Source organism: Cucumis sativus, chromosome 5 (genome assembly GCF_000004075.3).
Source record: "Cucumis sativus cultivar 9930 chromosome 5, Cucumber_9930_V3, whole genome shotgun sequence".
Taxonomy (NCBI): domain Eukaryota; kingdom Viridiplantae; phylum Streptophyta; class Magnoliopsida; order Cucurbitales; family Cucurbitaceae; genus Cucumis; species Cucumis sativus.
Window position 1 is genome coordinate 12,306,727 of NC_026659.2, and position 25,444 is coordinate 12,332,170.

General features: G+C 34.9%; 4 protein-coding genes and 1 long non-coding RNA gene across 10 annotated transcripts; 1 reads left to right on the top strand and 4 right to left on the bottom strand.

The window, feature by feature from the left end:
* The first annotated feature begins 3,446 nt into the window (after window positions 1-3,446).
* On the top strand, window positions 3,447-4,403 carry LOC116404013. The gene is made up of 3 exons (XM_031886161.1): window positions 3,447-3,634; window positions 3,745-3,840; window positions 3,939-4,403. Exons 1-3 carry the CDS (start codon window positions 3,482-3,484, stop codon window positions 4,002-4,004), a joined length of 315 nt encoding a protein of 104 aa, XP_031742021.1. The 5' UTR covers window positions 3,447-3,481; the 3' UTR covers window positions 4,005-4,403.
* A 1,269-nt stretch (window positions 4,404-5,672) lies between these two features.
* On the bottom strand, window positions 5,673-6,259 carry LOC116403685. Its single transcript, XR_004216491.1, has 2 exons — window positions 6,057-6,259; window positions 5,673-5,967 (listed from the first exon to the last, which is right to left on the bottom strand). It is a non-coding gene; the product is annotated as an uncharacterized LOC116403685 (long non-coding RNA).
* An 86-nt stretch (window positions 6,260-6,345) lies between these two features.
* Window positions 6,346-7,253, bottom strand: LOC116403897. Its single transcript, XM_031885841.1, has 2 exons — window positions 6,468-7,253; window positions 6,346-6,357 (listed from the first exon to the last, which is right to left on the bottom strand). The coding sequence occupies exons 1-2, from the start codon at window positions 7,251-7,253 to the stop codon at window positions 6,346-6,348; spliced, it is 798 nt and encodes a 265-aa protein (XP_031741701.1).
* Window positions 7,254-9,538: 2,285 nt separating this feature from the next.
* LOC105435406 lies at window positions 9,539-17,570 on the bottom strand. 6 transcript variants are annotated; one of them, XR_004217077.1, is made up of 6 exons: window positions 17,362-17,569; window positions 12,495-12,586; window positions 12,355-12,413; window positions 11,854-11,909; window positions 11,169-11,240; window positions 9,539-9,726 (listed from the first exon to the last, which is right to left on the bottom strand). XR_004217077.1 is itself a non-coding variant. In XM_011656182.2 (5 exons), the coding sequence occupies exons 2-5, from the start codon at window positions 12,558-12,560 to the stop codon at window positions 9,603-9,605; spliced, it is 321 nt and encodes a 106-aa protein (XP_011654484.1). In that variant the 5' UTR covers window positions 12,561-12,586; window positions 17,362-17,570; the 3' UTR covers window positions 9,539-9,602. The 6 variants fall into 6 exon arrangements, 4 of the variants coding, with proteins under 4 accessions (XP_011654484.1, XP_031742283.1, XP_031742284.1 ...); XR_004217078.1 differs by lacking the exon at window positions 11,169-11,240; XM_011656182.2 differs by lacking the exon at window positions 11,854-11,909 and having other exon boundaries at window positions 17,362-17,570.
* A 3,096-nt stretch (window positions 17,571-20,666) lies between these two features.
* Window positions 20,667-21,476, bottom strand: LOC101209369 (MLP-like protein 328). The gene is made up of 2 exons (XM_011656183.2): window positions 21,238-21,476; window positions 20,667-21,151 (listed from the first exon to the last, which is right to left on the bottom strand). The coding sequence occupies exons 1-2, from the start codon at window positions 21,428-21,430 to the stop codon at window positions 20,886-20,888; spliced, it is 459 nt and encodes a 152-aa protein (XP_011654485.1). The 5' UTR covers window positions 21,431-21,476; the 3' UTR covers window positions 20,667-20,885.
* Window positions 21,477-25,444: the final 3,968 nt, after the last annotated feature.

Here is a 25,444-nt window from a genome sequence, read left to right on the forward strand (position 1 = left end):
GACGCCTAGCGCTTGACACCTATTCACAACACGTCGTTCGTTGCACCTCAAGCTCCTAACACCTTGACCATATGAGTCCCTTTTCAGGATTTTGTATTTTTTTTATCATACATCGTGCATCTTTTAACCCTCATGGCAACTTCAACTCATTTAGAAAAGTCGGACCAATCCATGTTGGTCACGATGGGTGCCAATCTCTGTTTGCAAGTCTTCTTCAAACTGATTGCACTTGCCTGTCTCATCAATCACAAAGAATAAAGCATACATAGCCAACTTAGTAAATCGTTTTTCATACTCTGCGACAGTAATGTGGCCTTGAAACAAACTCATGAACTCGTTTCTCCTTGCATCACAGAAGGAACAAGGGTAGAACTTATCCTTAAAATCCTTTCTAAATTATTCTCATGTGATAGGGCTTTCCTTGCCTGCCCTTGCCGCTGGAGAATCCACCAGTCTTCTATGCCATCTTTTAATAAAAACGTTGCTAATTTTACTTTTCTCTCTTCGGGGCAGTCCATCACCCTAAAAAAATTCCAACCAAATTTAACCACTTTTTTCGCGTTAGCTAGATTAGTGGTTTCTGCAAAGGTCGTTGACCTTAATGCCTTTAGCCTCTTGATGCTTGATCTACGACGACAGTCATTTTCTGTCACAAATAAAATTCGTGACAGTTATTTACAGTCATAGTATCACTTGTTGTGGAAAGTTCTTCTATGACAATTTTAAAAAACTATCACAATAAGTGTTTTCATGACAAAAAATAAATGCCATTATTTAACATTTTATGACAATAAATAACCGTCATCATTTGCATATTGATGACAGTTATAAAATGTCACAAATTCGTATAATGTGCCATTTTTTCCTTGTCAAGGATATAAGAATCGTGACAGTTTTTATAAAACCAAATGTTATTGTTTCGATATTAATGACAATTATAAAGTCACGAATTCGTATATTATGACATTTTTTTCTATCAAGTATAGATTAATCGTGACAGTTTTTATAAAATTGAATATCATTGTTTTTTATATTGACAACAGTTACAAAATGCCATGAATTCGTATATTATGACATTTTTTTCTGTTATATATTCCTCAATTCCTGTTTTTCTTGCCACTCTTGCCATTACTCTATCAAATTCAATGACAATAATATTGGGGAATTGACAAAAATAGGCCAAAAATGGGGTAGAAAAAGAGTTTTAGGATTGATTGTAAAAAAGTTGAGATTTAGGATAAATTGGAGGTGAAATGACGAAAATACCCTCTTTTAATTTCCTTCCTCTTTTCTTCTTTTTCCTTTTCTTCAACCCAAAGACAGAAGGCCGTTCAAAAGAAAAACGTAAACCAGAGCATTTGAACTCTCCCGCGTCTGCAGTTACCCCCTTCAACTCTCTCCCGCCTCCGGTGAACGTTTTTCTCTTCCATCCATTTCTTCTCCACTTCCATCCATTTCTTCTCCACGACTCTCCGCTATATTTTCCGATTTCAACTTGTTCACCGAACGTCTCCATTTCTTCTGCGCGGGTCTCTGTTTTACTTCCGACTTCAACTCCGGCGGACGCTTCTCCACTTCCATCCATTTCGATTTCAGGTTTGTTTTCACCGGACCTCTCCATTTCTTATCCAGTCCTCTACGTTGGCAGTGCCGTATCCATCATCTTTGAAGTCAAGTGAGTAATAAAATCTCAGTTTTTTTTTTAGAGTTAGTCTGTTGTAGCTTATCTATTATTACAGTATTCCATCTTGTTTGTTTAAGTTGTCTGTTGAGATGTGAGTTTTTTGTTTTTGGCACATTTTAGAGAAGAAATGCATGTCATATGCACACAAACATAGAGAACCGTGGGAGCCATTCTGTTTTTAGGAAGAAAAACCATTTCCTTTGCAATGTACTGTAATAATAGAAAAACCATACCTTGGAGTTTAGAACTTGAATTCGAACATATATTTGGTATCCCATATAAACTCTGCAAAGTTACCAGTACAATAGAATATCATAAGCTGCATTGTTGAAAGATCATTTCTTTTGCAATTTGTTGAAAGACATTATCATAAGCTGCATTGTTGTTCTCTACTTTGTTAATGTTTTTAGTAATGTAGTTCCAATAGAATACAATCTTTAGAATGCATGTTTAGCTAGTCTAGCTAGTCTACTAGGTGTTAAGGCTTTAGGGTTAGCAATTTTATTAGACTTAGCTACTTTGCCTTGAATTTTTCCATCATCTCGCACCTATCAGCACCTATCTCGCACCTTCCAAAATTTTGAGTAGAAGTCCCAATATAAGAGTGTTAACTTCCTAAACCGTTTAGAATGCATGTTTAGCTAGTCTACTAGGTGTTAAGGCTTTAGGGTTAGCAATTTTATTAGACTTAGCAACTTTGCCTTGAAGTTTTCCATCATCTCGCACCTATCAGCACCTATCTCGCACCTTCCAAAATTTTGAGTAGAAGTCCCAATATAAGAGTGTAAACTTCCTAAACCGTTTAGAATGCATGTTTAGCTAGTCTACTAGGTGTTAAGGCTTTAGGATTAGCAATTTTATTAGACTTAGCAACTTTGCCTTGAATTTTTCCATCATCTTGCACCTATCAGCACCTATCTCGCACCTTCCAAAATTTTGAGTAGAAGTCCCAATATAAGAGTGTTAACTTCCTAAACCGTTTAGAATGCATGTTTAGCTAGTCTACTAGGTGTTAAGGCTTTAGGGTTAGCAATTTTATTAGACTTAGCAACTTTGCCTTGAAGTTTTCCATCATCTCGCACCTATCAGCACCTATCTCGCACCTTCCAAAATTTTGAGTAGAAGTTCCAATATAAGAGTGTTAACTTCCTAAACCGTTTAGAATGCATGTTTAGCTAGTCTACTAGGTGTTAAGGCTTTAGGGTTAGCAATTTTATTAGACTTAGCAACTTTGCCTTGAAGTTTTCCATCATCTCGCACCTATCAGCACCTATCTCTCACCTTCCAAAATTTTGAGTAGAAGTCCCAATATAAGAGTGTTAACTTCCTAAACCGTTTAGAATGCATGTTTAGCTAGTCTACTAGGTGTTAAGGCTTTAGGGTTAGCAATTTTATTAGACTTAGCAACTTTGCCTTGAAGTTTTGCATCATCTCGCACCTATCAGCACTTATCTCTCACCTTCCAAAATTTTGAGTAGAAGTCCCAATATAAGAGTGTTAACTTCCTAAGCCGTTTAGAATGCATGTTTAGCTAGTCTACTAGGTGTTAAGGCTTTAGGGTTAGCAATTTTATTAGACTTAGCAACTTTGCCTTGAAGTTTTCCATCATCTCGCACCTATCAGCACCTATCTCGCAGCTTCCAAAATTTTGAGTAGAAGTCCCAAGATGCTAATGCATCCATGTTTAGTAAGTCTCTTATGCAATTATATTTAATTAATATTTTTTTTTATGCAGGTTTCAGTATGGCTTCGACCACCACCACCACCTCTCAGTCTCAACCATCCGTCTACGATCCTATGCACAAAATACCTGACACCCATTTAGATCGACTCAGAGCTTGGATCACAGACAAGCGTACGAAAGATGAGGTGCGTGAAACTTTTCACGGGAAAAAATCGAAGGAGTTTTTCAGAGACTTGTTCATGTGTCGTCGGTGGTTGGCGGATGAGGTTAGAACTTTTCTCATTATTTCTTATTTACAGTTTTAGAGCACTTAGTACCTTCAAGAAGTTGGTTTGATCGCATAACCGAATTAAATGTTTTATTTTGTTTCTATTAGCATTTGGATGCACTCTTTCTTCTCATTCGCTTCAACATTAAGACAGCCATGATACCTTCTGCTCAAAACTTCACAACTGTAGACACACTATTCATGGTTTGTACTCGCAACCATACTTTATGTACTGAATTTGCTTTTGATATTTGTCTTATTGTCTCATTGTATACATGCATGTGTGTTTTTTTTCCTTCCAGCGACTATTAGTTGCGAAGTGGCCTGAATACCAAGAATGTATTAAAGAGAATCGACCATTTCACTAGAAGGAGGAGTATCGGTTGGTTGACTATGTTGTCGGATCAAAACAAGACTGTCAAGATCCTTGGGTGAATGTTGATTACATTTACTCTCCATTCAATATCCATGGCAATCATTGGATTCTATTATGCTTGGACTTGGTACGTTGTCAAGTTAAGGTATGGGATTCGCTTCCGTCGCTTACGAGTGCCGAAGATATGAGAAGCATATTAGAGCCAATTCAAGAGATGGTGCCAAATTTGCTCGATACTACTGGATTCTTTGTTAGGAGAGGCGGATCATCAACACACAAGGAACCTTGGCCACTTGTCATTGTCGACTCCATTCCACTTCAACGCAACAATAGTGATTGTGGTGTATTTACAATTAAGTATTTCGAATATGAAGCTTCTGGTTTAGATGTAGCTACATTATGTCAAGAGAACATGTCATATTTTAGAAAACAATTGGCATTTCAATTATGGACCAACAATCCCATGTATTGACTTTTAGTTCCAACTTTTGAAGGAATTGTATATTTTCCAAACTATGTACATAAATAGTTTTATATAATGGAATGAATACCATTTTTGTTTTTTGGTATGCAATTTTTATTTCATTCTTTTGGAAAATTGTAAAGTGTGCAGAACTTTTATATAATGTACAACAATGCAGGTGAGAGCAACATTCTCATGCTCTTAGAATTAGGAAGGCCAATTTATCCCACAATGTATGAAAGTTTCACCTCTTTGAATGCTAATTGTTTTTGGCAGGTGTCTTAGAAACATTTTTGGATTTCAATGTATGAATATAGACATTCTTGATGTGTTACCGGTGGTGAAGCAGAGGTTTGTGGTGGCTGCGGAACTGCAGAAGCAATGGGTTCAAGTTCAGCATTAAATCAATTAAACTTCCAGAAGGTTGCTGATAGCTCTGTTATCTCAGCAAGAGCCTCCTTTGTATGACGGTGGTAAAGTATTGGACTTGGTCGTTGCATACATTAACAGGTTATGATATGATAAAATGTGGAGGATGTAAGTTTACCATGATACAAGAGTGGTCTAGAGAATTATGCTTGGTATTCAATGCCCATGGAAATAGTTTTAGTTAGCTCCTAGTGAAAAATGGATTTATATATAGCCTCACGTAGAAGGTTTTCATTATAAAAACATCTTATGTAGGAACAATTGATCCTCATTACCAATAGCAGCATTTTGATCTGTGTCTTGTTCCGTACCTTTGTTGTTAACCAATAGCAGCATTTTCATTATTCTTTGCAGCTTTGGAGCTGTTCTAATGGAAGTACCAACATAAAAGAAGCCCATTTTCTAAGACAACTGCCAGGAAAACAACAGGAAAGCAGAATGAGATATCTAAAAGGTAATCTGAAAGAGATGGTAGATCCCAGCATATCATAGGCTCAGGTGGAGAACGCAGTCAAAGTGGTAAGGATCGCACTTCGCTGCACGACTAAGATTCCATCTACAAGGCCCTTCATGCAAATGGTGGTTCATATGCTTGAAGAGGCTGAACCTTGTAAAAACTAAAAGTAGCAAAAGCTTTGCATTTATTACTACTGCACACTTTAAGTAATCAGCAAGAGGCTTGAAATGCAGCAAGGGCTGAACCTTTAAGTAATCAGCAAGGGCTGAACCTTGTAAAAACTAACAGAGGCTGAACCTTGAAGATGAATGTAAAAACTAAAAGTAATCAGCAAGATTTGCATCATTAATACTGCAGTAGCAAAAGGAGAGCATTTATTGAGTTCTAAAGCACACAATATTGTCATAATAGGATTTCAAGTCTTTCTCAAAAAGCTTGAAATGCCAAAGGAGTAAATATTCTATAAACAGTTCACTGTAGGATAAAAAAAAAGAGAAGGAAAGTCTTGAAGTTGCAGAAGAAAAGTCTTCAACTTAGAATTGTCAGTGAGATGACTTTAGTGATCTTGCAAACAACACAGGACACAATTTTATAAGCATCTTCCACCTGCATTAAAAAAATGAACCTTTTTTACATCGTGATCATGCAAACAACGCAAGCACAAACCAAGCAAGTATAAAACTATTACTACGTACCAAGACGGGTACTAATCTTGTATGCTCGACTTCTGGATGTATGAAATTGGATTGGTACACGTTAATCTATTGTGGCCTGTTTCTTTACATCGACCACATTTATGCAATTTTGGTGCTTCACCGACACTTGGAATCCTCTTTTTCTTCGGTCGACCAACTCTTTTGACTACTTTCGGAGGTAAGACAGTCATATGTACATATTCTTCGGTCTGTCTTCCATTCCGACTGATTCCCAACTGGGTAGACGGCCTCCGAATATGCTGCCAACAAACATTCATTAGTGTAATAGTTAGCACATAAGCTATAAACATTTATATTGCGATCCCGTGCAACAGCAATGGCATGTGCGCATGGTAGTTGCTCAGCTTGAAACTCCTTACAAGTGCACTCTTGAGTATGAAGATTTATGACCTCCTCTTTATCTAAATCTTTAACATGGAATTGGTAACAATCAATTGGGTTGACTTTCATTGTCAAAGCTCGTTCTTGTTTCTTTTGTAGAACTAACTCTGCCCATTTAGTCAATGTAGACGTCACTTTAATGCCTTCTTCTCGACGCTCCCAAAACCAACGTTGTAGCAAAGCTCGAACATGTTCAAGGAATGAAGCAATAGGCAAATCTCTAGGTTCTTTCAGTATAGAATTCATGGACTCTGCTATATTTGTTGTCATCATATTATATCGTCTTCCTGGACAGTGAAAACGAGACCAACGTGTTATTCCAACATCGTTTAAATATTTTCCTGAATCATTAGGAAATGCAAGAATACTTCTCCACGCTTCTGAGAACGTTGATTCACGATATGTTCTAGATGCATTGTAAAACAAAGTAGCTATAGTGTCATTCTTGTATTTATCATTCAAATTTTGAGTCAAGTGTTGGACACAAAGTCCATGGAATGCGGAGGGAAAAACCGATGCAATACACTTAGAAAAACATGTTTTTCGATCTGTCACGAAGCCTAGATTAGGCACCTCTCCTATTGCACCTTTCAATTTCTCTAAGAACCACTGTATTGAAGCATCTGTTTCTCTGTCCACCACTCCAAAGGCAAGAGGATAAATTTGATTGTTACCATCCAAGCAAACAGCAACTATCAACTGACCCCGATATTTGTTCTTAAGGAATGTTCCATCCATGACTATAACCGGTCTAATGCAGTTTAAGAATCCTCGAACACATGGACCAACAGCCATAAAAAGATATTTGAAGAAACGATCATCTTCAAGTTCCATGTGAAATATTGTACCTACATTTGCAAGTTTGAGAGCTTCACCATATCTAAGCAATAGATTATATGACTCTTCAGGACACCCGCGCACTCGTTCATACGCATTTTCTCTAGCGCGCCATGCTTTTTCATAACTCATATTTATGCCATAGTCTTGCCTCATGTCTTCTATGATATCACGTGGTTTGTATAGACGACCGACTCCCTTGAACTTTGACTTTATTAATTCTCCAACAACCCAAGATTTTGCTTGCCTATGGTCACGATTCAAAACGTCAAGAGAACACGAATGAACTTTGACATACTTTTTAATCTTAAATATATTTGAATCCTTCAATCTCATCGCTCGCAGTCTCCAACCACACTTGTTGTCAATGCATCTAACAAAGAGAACCTCTTTTGTAGACTTTTTTACTACAAACTGAAAATTTTTTTTCATTGCCAAGACACTTAATCTCATTGACAAATCTTTTTTGGAAAAAAATATTTGTCCTACATCAAACTCCTCACTTGTAGAGCTTTCTTCGGACCAATCATTCCTGTCTGTCTTCAACTTTTGGCTAGAAGAGCTGTAACGAACTTTAGATTTTCCTTTGCAATCTTTTGTAGGACCATCTCTATGTTGTGGGATGTCAAATGATTCACTATTCATCTCTACTGGCTCCCATGTAAAAGTCTCATCTTTCGAATCATATGACTCATATGATTCCCATATAGCCGAAGTGGTCCCTATCACGTTATCACACAAGCCAACTTCAACTTCACGAACATGAACTTCATTCTCATTTAATGTATCCATTACAATTGGAGGATGAGGGTTTAAGTTATGAGCTTGGTTGCTGCCAGATACTGAATTGTAATCTTTGCTTAACACTTTTTTGCTTTGATTACTTTTAGGCTCAAATGAGACGTATAAAGGGACCTTTAATGGATTTTCACTAAGAAGATAAAACTTCAAATCACGGTCATTGCTTAACTCAAATGTAGGAGCTTCGTGTTCCACTTTTATCTCATATATGCATCTTATCATTACGTCGAACTTTGAAGGGTCAACTTCTGCAAGGTCATATAATTCTGCCTGTAAATCTTTATGTGTTATTTCTTTACTGACAACGATGCCTTTTAACATGCCTCCTTCGTATTTTCTTCGCCTCTCATCCCACATACCACCGTAACGCACTAACATGGGAACATGTGACATCCTTAAACCACCTTATACTTTTCAATTGCTGCAAAAAATGATTTGAAGTTAGCATTTGACATATCACATAAACAAAGTTTATTAAAAAACAGTAGGTAAATACTAAATAAAACGTGCATAGTCACACCCTACATGTTTACGATATTGACAGCTACAAAATGTTTAGGATATTGCGAGATACAAAAAACAATAGCTAAAAGTCACCCTAAATCAATTCATTTCAGATTAAACATTTCAATTTAAGAACCTGCAAGATGTCTGCGAGATGTTTGCGAGATGTCTACCAGATGTTTGCGAGATAAAATAATAATAATGATAAATTGCTAACATCATTTGAAACATCTATAAAGCAACCTTAAATCAACCCTAAATCAACTTGAAACAATAAAAAATAATATTTGATTTATACATTTAAGATGCAAAAAATATATATACATATAACACAACACAATTCAGATTCGGATTTAAAAATTAAAACAAACCACAATGCGTGAGATGTTCGCCGGAGTAGATGATGAACGACACCGGAGTAAAGCGGAAAGTTGACAAACTTTTGAGAGAGGAGAAGAATCGCAAATGGGTTTTTCTTTTTTCTTTTTCCTTTACATAATCTATGAGAAGGAGGAGAAATGCTTCTTTTTTCTTTACGTAATCTATGAGACTGCAAGAGAAGGATTCTTCTTTTTTTTTTTTTTTTCCCTTTACGTAATCTATGAGGAGAGGAGAAGAAGGCTGCCTTCGAAATTCTGTTTTTTTTTTTTTCCTTCAGGTGAATGACATTGAATAGAGAGAGAGAGGGGTTGGAAAAGAAGAGAAGAGCAAATGTGAATTGAAATTAAAAGAAGGTATTTTCGTCATTTCACCTCCAATTTATCCTAAATCTCAACTTTTTTACAATCAATCCTAAAACTCTTTTTCTACCCCATTTTTGGCCTATTTTTGTCAATTCCCCAATAATATTCCAATACATCACACCCGTATGAAAACAAGGAGTCAACACTTTAATATATATATACGTAATAATACACTTTGTAATATTCGTACACCTATTAACTAATAACTATTTTTTGTTAAAAGATAGTTTACATACAAAAAGAATAAACATTGACATCTTTATCTACTAACAAGCCTAAATTCAGTACATTGGAACCAAGATTTTGCTACCAACCATACAAAACGTCTTATATCGATCAATTGTTCCAAGTTGGCTTCATTGTTCCAATGGATTCTTCCAAACCTAGTAAGAAAAACAAAATTTTATTTTAGAGTATAACTAAAGAACATTACCTAAAAGAAGGTTCTATTTAAAGCTAATTAAGACATAGTGAATGTTGCACAATGAAAATGGCGCGCAACAGAGAAGAATAATAATCATAGCTTTAATTATAACATTTTCAATCAAGTTTGAAACAATTTACAGGTAAATAAAACATGAAAAGTATAGAATTCCAGCCCTTAATAAAAAAATAATGAAAATGACACATACAAAATATATGGGTTGACTCAAGGGCTAGTGGACAAAGGAGCAAGTAAATACATTGTGACATTATTGTTAAACCTAAATTGGTTAAAACATGTCCTTAGCCAATAGATCATATATCAATACTCCCATTGATGAAAGATTGAAAAGAAACAATACTGAGATTATAGGAGAATAAGAAGAGGGCACACTTCTTATTATAAAGTAGAGTGTTGTTAATTCCCACTTCTTATTACAAAATAGAGTGTTGTTGATTCCCCCCTCCCCCATGCTTAATCAATTCAAACTGAGGGATGAGAATTGATCTCATGCAAACTGTCCAATTCCAGCCCCCAATCCTTATTTATCCTAACATGGCAGCCTATATTATCAGGCAAGTTCCATAAAACATATTGACACACAAGAAAACAATAATAAAACAACTAACCACCCCCCCCCCCCCCCCCCCCCGCCCAATTCCCTTAAGTATTCAATTCAATCATCCCGTCTAAATTGTCCAACAAACATAAAAGAAAGCAACATAAAGGGATATGAATCAACACTTGGATATGAAGCAACAAAGTAGATTCAAATTATAAAATTACAAATAACGTACCAAAGTAGAATCCCAAAAAAATTATGCATTACGAGATGTACGCCCCCAAACAAAAGGGTTCCTTGAACAGGAACTTATACTTTTAAAAAATATTGGAGTCTTTCTAAGAAAAGATATAAATGCATATACTCACAATAACCAAAGAGGTATTATTGGGCAATATGAATAAATACTATCCATCTAGGAATTTTAAAAATATAGTAACAAAAATTGATTAAAAAGCACGAAATTCTTTCACACAAGTAATGTTACATAGAACCATAGGTACAAGAATGTTGTGATTCACTTCTATTTACACAGCAGAAGTCATGCTTTAGAAAGTTGGCATTCTATAACTATTCTACCAAAGCATTTTTAGTCACCTATGAAATTTCAACAGAAGGCAGTAGGGTATTTTACAATTGATTTGATGCAGAGCAAGAACTGATGTGTTTTGAGAGATAAGTCCTTTAAAATAATTATTAACAAGATTTTTAGATATAGCAAAGAAATATTTGCATCAAAAGTTTGATAAATATATTGTAGACAAAAAGGTAGTTATATTATTCACTGTTGCGAGAGAATTGAAACAATGAATTATTAGAAACTAAAAAATGTAACTCACAGTTCAAACAACTTATCCAAGTTCCCGAGTTTAGAAGGAATTGTACCAACCAACTGGTTACCATTCATTTTCCTGTAAAAAATTAAACTCAATTGCTAAAGTTGTCTAATAAGTAGACAAAAAATATATGTTTCCTAAACACGCTTAAGCATGTTTCTTCTTCTAACATGCAGAAATATGTTCCTTATCAAAACACATTTAGGAAGAAATTATCATTTAAGCACGTTTAGGAAGAATATGTTTCCTAAATACGTTTAAGCACGTTTCTTCTTCTCACATGCAGAAATATGTTCCTTATCAAAACACGTTTAGGAAAAAATTATCATTTAAGCACGCATAAAGTAAAATTAAGAAAAAGTCTACCATAGCTGCAGAATAGTCATAGCACTTCAACATGTATTTAGGCTCAAGAACCACCAGAACACCCCCAAAAAAGTAAACTCACACTCACACAACAAGAGAGAACTTAGAATTCTTTGAAGTATATAAAATCTGTACATACGGAAAAGAAACTCCAAGCTATCTTAAACATGAAACAATAAGGATTGCATCAAACTGGGAAAGTCCACCATCAATAGAGAACCAAACCATCTAGTAAATACTGAAAAGAGTAAAAGTCACATGGAATGATGATCTTTTAGTATGAATATACTCAAATTGTGCAATAGGGTAAAGTAATTTATACCAAAAAAATTTCCACTTCAAAGAAATCTAAGGTTGAGATTCCCACTTCAAAGAAATCTGAAATAAAAATATTTTGTCAATTACAAAGTGGGCTCACTCAACCACATTAAACCAGATAAAATAATAGGTAAAGATAAAAAAAAAAAAAAAAAAAAACAAAGAAGGAAAGAAAATGAACTAAGAGTTCTATGAAATGGATTTAATGAAAGAATTGGAACTTTCCTACAGTTATTACACATTTCTTTGAGCATATAAGTCATACAGACATGTTCAAATTTGAATTATCTTCGTAGGCTTTTACTTGGATGCTGAATCATTTAACTTCTTTCTCTAATTCTTATAAAATTACAAAGAAACCAGTGAGTTGGAAGGGCCGTCGTTTGTAAATATAGAAATGCAATTCAGGTATTTTAGATTCGTAAAATAAAAACCGAATTGTAGGTAATAACTGGATGCTGACAAACATCTATTCATCTTCACCTTCAAATATATAATATATTACCTTCCAATAACCAGTATAAATAATGCTAAAATGTCATCTCCTTTTCTTTGTCCATACTCCTGAAGAATCATAAATCACAATCTTAAATAAGGAACAATATCCTCATATCCTACTACAACTATAATTTTTTCTATAATTACCTTTGCATCTTGCAAGTATTCTAGCACAACCCCAGTAGTCTCATTAAGCCCTCTATTCACTTTCATCAGTGTGTTTTCATTGATAAGACCCCCTACAAATAAATTTTCCACGTATTCAAAAAATTATTAGTGAAATAATTAAAAAGAAACTAAATTGGCAGCTAGGGCATATAGTACAATACAAATAAGTTTCCCAAAAATATTGTGTTGGATTATTATAATCGTATGAACATTGCCTTTCAAGGTTGACATCCTTCTACTCAGTTGCCTAGCTACTATGGTGTGAGACCCCCAATCATACATACGTATGTTAGGAAGGGTAAGAAGGGAAATTCACCAACATGTAATGATAGAGAATGAGTGGGAAGTAAGAGAATGTGCAGGTGGGTCCCACTGAGTAGGAATTTGAGGGTGATTATAAATAGAATGATTGGAAAATAGGGAGGGGTATCTTTTTGTTATCCCTAGGGTAAAGAGTGGCGGCAGCAGCCGTAAAGAGGAGGGGGTATCCTTCTTGTAAAGGATGCTGGTATGCTCTTGTTATTTACTGTTCTTACTTTCATTTCATATTGTAGTTGTATCTTTTGGCTATATATATAAATAAAGATCACAGGGTGATGTCTCTGTTTAGCCATTGTTCGGTGTTTTATTAGAAAGTGTGTTAGAATCCTGACATTTGGTATCAGAGCCCAACAACAACAAAAAACTGGGTGTTGTTACACGTCGCATGGCACAAAGACAATTGGAGGAACGAATGGAAGGAACTGAGAAGGAGTTGTTGAGCATGAAAGAAATGTTACTGGAAATGAAGAAGTCTATGGAAAGACTGACGGAGGAACTAAGAGAGAATCATAGCTATAAGAAAAGAGATGAATCCGGAACATCTGATGGATCCAGCATGAAGTTGAAAGGAAAAGTAGAAGAATCGGAAGTCTGTAATGAGGTAAATGGAAATAATGTGGATCGAAGTAAGTACAAAAAGTTAGAAATGCCTATGTTCTTAGGTGAAAATCCCGAATCCTGGGTATATAGAGCATAACATTTTTTTGAGATCAACAACCTGCCAGAAAATGAGAAGTTCAAAGTGGCTGTGGTCAGCTTTGGGCAAGATAAAGTGGACTGGTACCGGTGGACACATAATAGGAAGAAAGTAGAGTCATGGAAAGACTTAAAAGGGAGGATGTTTGATTTCTTCAAGGACTCAAGGCAAACGAGTCTAGTGGCACGCTTGATTAGGATTCAACAAGATGGATCCTACAGTGAGTATGTGAAGAAATTTGTCACATATTCAGCTCATCTCCCTCACATGGAGGAAAGTGTGTTACGCGATGCTTCTCTGACCTGTCTGGAACCCAATCTTCAAGCAGAAGTCGTTAGTCGTTACCCTCGAACATTGGAAGAATGTATGAGGGAGGCTCAACTAGTCAATGATCGGAATGTAGCAATGAAATTGACTAAGACCGAGGGTAGGACAGTGGAACCAAAGAAAAAAGAAGAGTATGCAGGAAAAATCCAAGAAGGAACAGACAAAGACTACATGAGGAAGACAGATTTCCCCATAAAACAAGTAACTATACCTATTAAGAGTAGTTATAAAAAAAGTGAACCTCCTATCAAACGACTTTCAGACGCAGAATTCAGGTCCAGACTGGATAAGGGCCTATGTTGCAAATGCAATGAGAAGTATACGCCGGGGCACAGATGTAGAGTGAAGGAAAAAAGGGAGCTGATGTTATTTATCATGAATGAAGAGGAGAGTAAGGAAGAGGAAGGCAAGATAGAAGAGGAACCAGGGGAAACAGTGGAACTAAACCTTCTGGATTTTGCAGAAGGAGAGGAAATAGAATTGAAAACAATCCATGGGATGGCATCGAAGGGAACGATGAAGCTGAAGGGAAATATAAAGGGCAAAGGAGTGATAGTGCTGATTGATAGTGGAGCAACCCATAATTTTATACATAACTGGACAGTAAAGGAAAAGAACCTATACTTGGAAAAAGGTAATCCGTTTGCAGTTACAATTGGAGATGGCACTAAGTGTACAGGCAAGGGTATTTGCAAGAGAGTGGAATTGGAGCTACAAGGGGTTGTGGTGGTGGCTAATTTTTTAGCAATTGAGTTGGGACATGTGGATGTAATATTGGGTATGCAGTGGCTGGATACAACAGGCACCATGAAGATACATTGGCCATCCCTAACAATGTCCTTTTGGTCAGGAAAACAGAAAATTATTTTGAAAGGAGACTCATCCCTCATCCAAGCAAATGTTCCCTGAAAACCATTGAGAAAACGTGGGAAAATGAAGATCAGGGTTTTCTGTTGGAATTCCAAAAGTATGAAATAGACACTGAGGTGGAAGTGGAGCAGGCAATGAAAGGGGACGAAGAAGAGATCCCAATGATTAAAAATCTGTTACAACAGTATGCAGACATCTTTGAGGATCCAAAAAAGTTGCCCTCTAAGAGAGAAATAGATCACCGTATATTGGTTTTACCAAACCAGAGGCCCATCAATGTCAGACCATATAAATATGGTTATGTACAGAAGGAGGAAATTGAGAAATTGGTGGTGGAAATGTTGCAAGCAGGTGTGATACATCCCAGTCATAGCCCGTACTCTAGCCCTGTTTTATTGGTCAAAAAGAAAGATGAAGGGTGGCGCTTTTGTGTAGATTATCGGAAGCTCAACCAAGTTTATTGAAACAGAATCCAGAGGGAATCAACAAATTTAGCTGGGAGAATGGGAAACTGTTCTACAAGAAGAGAGTGGTATTATCAAAGAAGTCTTCAGTGATCCCCACATTGCTGCATACATTCCATGACTCGATCTTGGGAGGACACTCGGGATTCTTGAGAACATATAAGAGAATGAGTGGGGAGCTGTACTGGGAGGGAATGAAGGCTGATATAAAGAAATATGTGGAGCAGTGTGAGATTTGTCAAAGGAACAAATATGAGGCCACGAAACCAGCAAGAGTATTACATCCAATCCCTACTCCAGACGCCATACTAGAAGAATGGTCAATGGATTTCTAGAAGGGTTACCTAAGGCAGGGGGAATGAATGTGATAATGGTGGTGGTAGATAGATTGTGCAAGTATGCTTATTTCATTACTATGAAGCACCCTTTCACAACTAAACAAGTGGCGACTACATTCATTGAAAAGATTATCAGACAGGGATAAAGTTTTCATTAGTCATTTTTGGAATGAATTATTTGCAACTATGGGACCTAAACTGAAAAGAAGCACGCATTTCACCCACAAACGGATGGGCAGACGGAAAGGGTAAACCAATGTCTAGAGACATACTTGAGATGCTTCTGCAATGAGCAACCTCAAAAGTGGCATAAGTTCATTCCATGGGCTGAACTGTGGTATAACACCACTTTCCATTCATCCATACGTTCCAACCCTTTCAAGATTGTATATGGTAGACAACCACCCCCTATTTTATCCTACGAAACCCGAAAAACTCAGAATGATGAGGTAGAAGTAATGCTAAAAGAGAGAGATTTGGCATTGAACGCCTTGAAGAAGAATCTTCACTTAGCCCAAAACCGCATGAAGAAATGGGCAGACACCAAAAGAAGGGAGTTGAAGTTCAAGGTGGGTGATGAAGTATACCTAAAGCTCAGACCTTATAGGCAGAGATCCTTAGCTCGGAAAAGATGTGAACAGCTGGCACCAAAATTCTATGGGCCTTACACAATCATTGAAGAGATAGGAGAGGTGGCATATAGATTGAAACTTCCACGAGAGGCGATTATTCATGATGTGTTCCACATCTCGCAGTTGAAGCTCAAGTTAGGTAAGCAGAATGTTGTGCAGCAACAACAACCTATGTTGACAACAGATTTCGAGTTACAACTATGGCCATAACAGGTATTGGGAATTCGCTGGAATAAAGATTTGGGAGCTAACGAATGGCTAGTCAAGTGGAAGAATTTACCAGAAACTGAAGCCACATGGGAAGCTGTCTATCAAATGAATCAACAGTTTCCCACATTCCACCTTGAGGACAAGGTGAATTTGGAACCGAGGGGTGTTGTGAGACCCCCAATCATACATACGTATGTTAGGAAGGGTAAGAAGGGAAATTCACCAACAAGTAATGAGAGAGAATGAGTGGGAAGTAAGAGAATGTGCAGGTGGGTCCTACTGAGTAGGAATTTGAGGGTGATTATAAATAGAATGATTGGGAAATAGGGAGGGGTATCTTTTTGTTTTCTATAGGGTAAAGAATGGCGGCAGCAGCCGTAAAGGGGAGGAGGTATCCTTCTTGTAAAGGATGCTGGTATGCTCTTGTTATTTACTGTTCTTACTTTCATTTCATATTGTAGCTGTATCTTTTGGCTATATATAAATAAAGAATCACAGGGTGTTGTCTCTATTTAGCCATTGTTGGGTGTTTTATTAGAAAGTGTGTTAGAATCCTGACATATGGCTACCAATATAATGTATTCACGTAATTCTCTCCCTAATGGTAATTTTTGGCTCTTAAGTTATACAACCATTATAATGGTGAGGAGATGGATACTGTCGACAATGGTCATCCCTTGAATACCACAATAGTAGTGGTACCTTTTCAACTTGTTTAAACTCTTTTAATCTCTCCAAACTCTACCATGCTCCACAGTTAACCTCCAATCTTCAGTATGTTAACAAATTTTGTCTTGATAATAACTACTTTATTTTAACACCCTAATGTGTAAAGACGTCAAAGGAGAAGTGCAAATAGTGATCGGATCTTTAATTTCTATTGATACAATCTCCTCATAAAAAAAGTTTTAATACATAAACAGAAAAGCAAAAGAAAGAAATGAGAAGAAAGAAGAAGAAGAATCAGAGAAAACAACAAAACCTAACCTTAGAAAATGTCTTCGACGGCGGGCATTTGGTTCCAGAGACAAACTGTAGGCGACGATTGGCAGTGACGGATGATGTTGGGAGATAGTCGGGGCATTTTCAAAGATCGACAGTGGTTGTTCGTCTAATGGTCTGGTTGGCAGAGTGAGGGTCTGAGAGGAAGATGATTTAAACAAGGGCACGATTTAGAGAAGGGCTAGTGAGTTTTACATTTTTTGGAATATAAAATTAAGTTTTATTTTAATAAATTTAAATAAATAAATTTCTTAATGTTTTTAACTTTTATGACATCAAATAATTGTCACGAAAATGTAGAATTCGAAAACAACGTGTTTTCCTACCAAAAATGCGTGTTTTGACCTTCTACAACAATTTTTCTTCCCTCTCTTTAATTTGGGTTGCATTGAACTGTCATAGAAGCTGATTTTGTTGTAGTGATGTCTTCCTCGACTCTTCTTCTCATCGAATAAATGTGGGGTTACTAGACACCTCAGATGCATACGCTCTATTGAAACTCCCAATTCCTAAACTTCTATTGCTACTTGCTTGACTCACCTTGGCCTTCCTTGTGGTACCATAGTACCTATATCACATAAATAGGTTAGACTCTTATATTACACGTGACTCTACATGTATGACTCAACCCAAGACCTTTCCTAATAATTTATCTTCTGATACCAACTTGTCACACCTCGCTCTATCCACTTTATGCGATAGATAGAAAACGTGACCGCCTACACATTCTAGGCAATATTTTTCTCAAAGTAACGCGTTGAATGCCTAAATGAGTGAAATTTAAAACAACCGTGAATCAACTTAACATAGAAAATGAGACTTTATTGATATCTCAATTATAAGTACTTTTAGTACCACTTATAATGCTTAGTAAAACCCCTTAAACCTTACTCAAAATAACACATGGACTTCTTTCCCTAACTATTACATGTTATATATGCAAATAAACAGTAGTCACTACCAAAATGATGCAATCAAGGGCATAGTAAGCGATCAAGTATGCAAGTTCAACATTGGATGTCCTTTACTACCTAGGGGAGGAGGGGAAATAAAATAAAATATTTGAAAAGGTTAGACTAAAAATTCTAATGAGTGGGGTCTTTATGAATACTTATAGGAGTTCAAATTTCACTTTAATGCGACATAGGTATTTTGTCAAAACACGAGACATAACCATCACGAGGGTCAATCATTACATTTTCAAGCATTTTCATCTTATCAACAATTCATGCATTGTAAAGAAAATAGTGTCTTTGATTTATTTATTGTAGATCTTATTGCGTCGTATGCCTATAGGACAACACATAACCAACTCGCAGAATCATTACGCATGTTCTATTACGTCTTTGTACCTGTTTCTCGAACACTCTATTATTGAGTTGTAGGCATGTAGAGTAGTCTCAACACACTTTGCAAGTTCCATCAATTCCACTACGCATAACGCGCCTTCCGATGTTATATCACACAACAAGCAAAGGACATCTCACACCATATCACATAAAAAACAAATGGCATCTCATACCAGATCACACAGCAAGCATGAGGCATCCTATTCAAGATCACACAACATGGATAGGCATTCTATTCTAAATCATACTGCAGGAATAAAGCATCTTATCTCAGATCACACAACAAGGATAATGCATCCCACACTAGAACCTACAGCAAATGTGAGACATTATATTGCACATGGTACAAAGATTATTTTATTCAACCATTATTAATTTCTTATACCTTCTTCAAAAAAAAAAAAATCATTTCATCGCACAATTCTAGTATACACTAAATCCTATTCGTTTGTAAGTCGTATGCATTTTAAAAATTGAAAAGCACAAGGAAAATCATGCAAGTCACGGTCTCAATAGAAATCCATTTTAGAATCCTTTGAAATTTTAAAATATTTGGTAAGAGAAACCACTCACGGTTATAGTCAGCAAGCTCATCAACCCAGCTTCATTTAGAAAATTTGAGAGCCTACATCTATTCACTGATTATGCATTGACAGTTGGTAAATTGCATAGATGAGTTGTAAGAGATTCTACTACTTGACCTTCAAATGTAAATTTAAGAGATTACATGTATGTATTAACCGATTATGCAATGACAGTAGGTAAAATGCATAGATGAGTTGTAAGAGATTCTACTAGCTACTTGACCTTCAAACTAAATTTAAGAGTCTATTTTGTGATTATGCATTGATAGGTAGCCAAAAATGCATAATGAGATGTTGTAGTTAATAATTGGTGTATTTTGGTGATTATGCATGCTTTATGGATTATATGATTATGGATTGTTATGTTTTGTGTTTCATGACATGCTAATGGTTTTTACATGCTTGTAGAATATGGTGTCTGTTGACTTTTTCTATTAGGCTTTGTACCTCACATGTACTGTATTTCTACCTTTGGGGTACTTCCATGACTAGGGGTGTTCCTATGGAACCACTCACACGATTAAGGATGTATCTATAGATCACATGCACGGTTAGGCGTCAGTTGTAATGTGTTCATATGGGGTATCTCACACGACTAGGGGTGTCTCAATGAAATCACTCGCACCATTAGTAGTGTACTGATGGGGTAACTCGCACAATTAGGGGTGTACATATGGATCATAGACATGATGGGAAGTGTGTACCTACAAATCACTCGTACGACTAAAGGTGTTCCTAACGAATCACTCGCACGTTAGGAGTGTTCCTACAATACCACTTGCTCAAGTGTGCTCCAATGGACACACAACATTATTATTACCTTATAGTATCTCCTAACGGGAAGTTTAATAGATCATCTAGCGAGACTAGTAGTAAGTCATTTACTGAGTATATTTTGATATACTCACTCTTTTTCTATGTTTAATATTTCAGGCAAAGGTAGAGGATCTCGAAAACTGGTGAACAACAGGAATGGCTCGTAACATGCCATATGGGGACTTATTCTGCTTTTGCCTTTTCTTTGTTAGTTTTTTAGCATTTTGATTTTAAATATTTTTTAAAAACTTTTGTTCTTATTTATTTATCTTTATTTTGTTAAAATTGTTACAACCCGCATGTCATGTTTTCATAGTGTTATTAATGATTTTGTCAATTTTATGATTTACGAACATATATTTGATGTTATTTTAATAAGAATTTAGTTTTCCTCTTTTCAAAATAATATCAAATTTTATTTTTTTAGGTAATGAAATTAGCTTAGTTTAAGAATTAGGCCCTTGCATCTATAATTTGATCAATAAATTAAGCCATCACTTGTCATCATAAAGATTGATGGTTGAACACCCTGGAACCAAACTAAACAAAACATACTATTATTTTATTTACCACTACTATTATATAGAAACAACCATTTGTTTGTTTCCTTGTTGAACATAAACAAACCATATTATTTATAGAAATACAACAATAATAAAGTAGCAAAGATACATAATCAATGCTTTGAAAAAAACATAAAACACAAGCCAAATTATTTAGAGGGGAAGTGATGAAACATATATTATATAAGACTAAATATTCATTTAATGAGGTGAGATTCAATGTCTTTAGTGACGGTATTCATGAGGTGGATATACTTATAAGGATAGGGAGAAGCATCATCTATTTTCTCATATTCTATGGTCATAACTGCCTGGCAATGGTTATCGTCTTTGGGCACAACTTGAAATGTAGATTTGTAACTTTTATAGTAGTTGAATACATCTCCTTCCATTCCAACCAATACCATTGTCAATTTCTGGTCGTAAAATTCCACTTTTTCTTTGAAAACCTCAGCTTTACCATCTTAACAACAACAAAGAAAGAGAATTAATTTTTATTTAGAAGGAAAGTGATTCTGCCTAAAAATAAAGAAACATGAAAATGCATACCAACAGTGTAATACCAAGTCTTGATCGAGCCATGGTCATGGTTATCCCACTCAGCATCATGAATATCAACTTCCTGAATAGCATTTGGGCATATTTTGGGAACAAGAAAACATTTCTCTCTAAAAACTTTATAAAATCTCTCAGCAGGTCCATTAATCACTAACTCACTCACCAGCTTTCCGCTTAGACTCATGGTTTCCTTTCAACACTTCCTCTACATACAAAATGCTCAGTTCATAATCCTTTTTATACAAAATGCTCTACTTATAAGTTGTACTACAAAATTTAATAATATTTTGACTTTCTTTCATTATCATTATGGTGATAGAGACCAACATGTTACCACTATTTTCTTTTGCACAAAAATAGTATCAATATATACTATAACGTGGTCGTTAAATGCAATGCAAACCATATTAAGGAAGGAAGTACAAGCATGAAAGCTTCCAGTTTCAACCGGTGGAGGCACGTAGGGGCCGGAGGACATGTGCCCTCTCCACTTATCGTTGTTGGTATTTATAGATATAAATTTCTAAGTATCATATGAAAAATAAACACACTTACCAAATTTGTTTGGTAGTGTAGCAATAGATGTAGAGGAGGCATGGTGTGAATGTTTTTGTCGTGCGGTTTGAGTTCACCCTCTCTTTAGTTTTTTAAAATTGAATTTATTTCATATTTGAAATCTAAGCAGTGCTATATGTGTATCTACTCAGAGTGTCGCACTGCTTCTGTTGTCTATAAAAGAATTTTAACTAAGAACATCTGCAGATATATATATGTATACCCTCGTGATCCTTGAATTTTGATCAATATGTACCACCCAAGTTTTCAAATTGACCCTTTTCGTGCCTAAGTTTTGAGGAATAGATTTAAAGTTAAATTATAAAAGTTCTAAAAATAGCTTTAAACTTCATTTTTTTTAAAATAATATGTTTTTTTCATAAATAAGGACATAAATATTGAGAAAAAGTAATTTCAGGATTAGGTTATATATGGATGTTGGTGATATATAATTAAATTTGCTTTCAACCACTAGTTTAAGCTTCTGGATGAATTGGTCGTTTAATATAGTATCGGAATAAGTGGTTCAAAGAGGAGTGTTGGTGATATATAATTAAATGGTATAGTTGCAAATTTAGAAATTGGATTCAAAATAATTAAGTATATAGCAACATTTTAAAAAATTTCTAAATATTAGTCTATCACGCATAAATCATACGAGTCTATCGGCAATAGTTTTGCTATATTTACAATTTTTTTAAATGTTGTCGTATCATTAATTATTATTTCTTAAATGATCATTCATTATAATTACTCTAATTAAATTTGCTTTCCTTTTGGATTAGTTTGTGGTTTAATAATGGAATGATGAACCTGATCCACATTTTTCATTCTCGTGCACTAAAGTCATGGACGGGATCCACAACTTAATTCTCTACACTTAGAGACTTGTGGAGTAGGTCCACGAGTTCATGGTCCCAAAAACATGATACTCTCCCTCCAAATTTTTTATGGTTGGCGTGGTCCACTTTCTCTTCTCCTCCCAACAACCCGCACTCGAAAACTCTCCTAATCGCTGCGATTCTTTCAACCAGACATCCACCTTCCGCTGCCGACGTTGGTTACCGCCCGTCGCAGTCCATCGTTCACCATCGTAAACTATCGCTGCTTCCACTATTAGATCTACGAAGGTTTATAATTTTTTTCTTTTTTGTTTATTGTAAGAATGTGTTAGGTTTTTAGATATGGATATATAAATTTGTTTAGGGTTATATATACAATTTTTCATAGATTTCTCTATGAATCTGTAAAGGTTGATACACAATTTGTTTTTTCTAAAACTTTAATTAAGAATGTATTAGTTTAGGTTTTAAAATATAGATCGTCTAGAGATTTGTTTTAGGTTTATATACATCATTTTTCAATTAATTTTTAATAGATCTATAAATGTCGATATACACTTTTTTGTTTGTACCCTTAATTAAGAATGTGTTGCTTTTGTTTTTTAAATGTAGATCTAGACATTTGTTTTAGGTAATTTATAAACATAAGTTTTCAATTATATTTTTTTACAGATCTATAAAGGTTGATATACAGTTTTTTTTTTGTTTGTTTTTCCTTCTTTTTTGGGTTTTTTTCTCTCTTTTTTTTCCTTTTTTTTCTTTGTGTCTACTTGATTAATAAAGAATGATGTACGGTTATAGGGTTTTTCTATTTTTTGGTCCTACTTGTTTTGAGACGTAGGTTGATGAATTATTCGAAACTCAAATGCACAAAATGAAAATGAACCAATACCTTTAGAAATTTTCACACAAATCGATTAGGATATTACAAACTCAATTTGTGAAGGTAGTTCCACTTTGAATGACAAAGAAAGATGTGCATAAAACTCAATCTAATATTTATTTGATATGTAGTAAGGAAGATTAACAAATGGGAGGTAAAAATATTGTGTGAAACAACACAATCAAATTATCGTGGTTGAATCAAACCAAGATATGTGGTACGATGCAAGTTGCGGAACAAAGGTCGTAATTGGAGGTTGTGTGCTTGTCAACCTAAAACTCATGGATTGTTTGAAATTATTAAACTTGAAAGGTAACATTCATGGTTGTACTTGAAGTTGACACAAGATCATTCTCAACTTTGTTACCGTTTTTTATTGGTTTTCTTGAATCTAAAAACATTTTATGACAAATTTACCCTTTAATTTTGTTTAAATTTCATCTATACCGTATCCATGAAATGTAATTATTGCAAAACCCATTATTATGAAAAATTGTTTTTCTTAATATCAATTTATTAAATTTAATTTAATTTATCCGACCATAATTGTAATTACATTCCATTATTAGAAAAATTATTAAATGTAATGTGATTATTACAAAATTACTTAAATGGTTCTTATTATCAATTTATTTAAATTTAACTAATTTATTAATTTATAAAAATATATAAATATCACAAATATGTCATTATATTTAAATTTATATTTAAACTAAAAAAACAAACACCACCATTACACGTTATTCTAAATTCACTATACTAAATTAAATTAAGTAATAGTTCTTAGAAATTTTGTATTCTATCAATGATAGTCATTGATATTCTGCTATCACTGGCTATCAATGACGCCGATAGAAGCATATCACTTGCTATTAAATATTTGTTATTGATAGAATCTAAAATATTGTCATAGCTTGTAAATATTTTGTCAAAATTATTATTTTTGACAATTTTTCATTTATTTACTATCCAAAATTCATAATAGCTATTGAAAAGATTCTTAATAACAAATATATTTTTTTATTGCTTGATTTCTTCTCATTGATATGTAGTAATATTTACACCGATTACAAGGATGCAAAAATGGTTAAAATATAATGAAATCAATTTACAATTAAAGGCTTAATAAAGGGAGAAAACTGAGGAGATATTTTATTCTAAATTATCTTCTAATATCCTCCCACAAACGGATAACTTAGGTTGAGCAAGTGGTTTGTCTCAAAGGGGAAGAAAATTTGGAGACAATAGTGGCTTTGTGAGTATATCAGCAAGTCGATTGTTGGAAAAGATGTAACGAATGGAGATGTCTTTGCGAATAACTTTTTTTTAACAAAGTGATGATCAATCTCAATGTATTTTCTTCTAGCATGAAAAACAGGATTATGAGCTAAGGGTATATAAGCTAAAACATTATCGTTGGTGAGGTCTTAAGAGGAACATAGAGATCATAGAGAAGTTGTCAAATCTAATAGAGAGTGTATGATATTCTGCTTTAATGGAAGAACATGAGAGGAAAGGTGTTAAATGAGACAGAATAACATGAAAAATAGAAAAATGATATTTTGCTTAACCCTCACACAAAATTGTGATGTAGCCCTTTTTAAATATAATAACTTTGAAATATCTTAAAATTGAAAACTTAATCAACTTTTCCACGCAATGAATCATCTTAACATTCTTTACTTGAATTCAAGCTTGAACATTTTGGGAAGGAGAAACTCAACACATAAATCAAACACTTAGTGAGTGAAGCTTTTAGAAAATCTTTTGGAGAATACAATGCAAACATATAAATTCATTTTTTTCATAAATACAGGCCATCGCGCCTCTTTTCCTTTATATTGAGAACACGAATCGTTTCCCATGCTAAGATTACTGCGATTCACTCTCGTCAGCATCCTGCATGTAAACTACTATG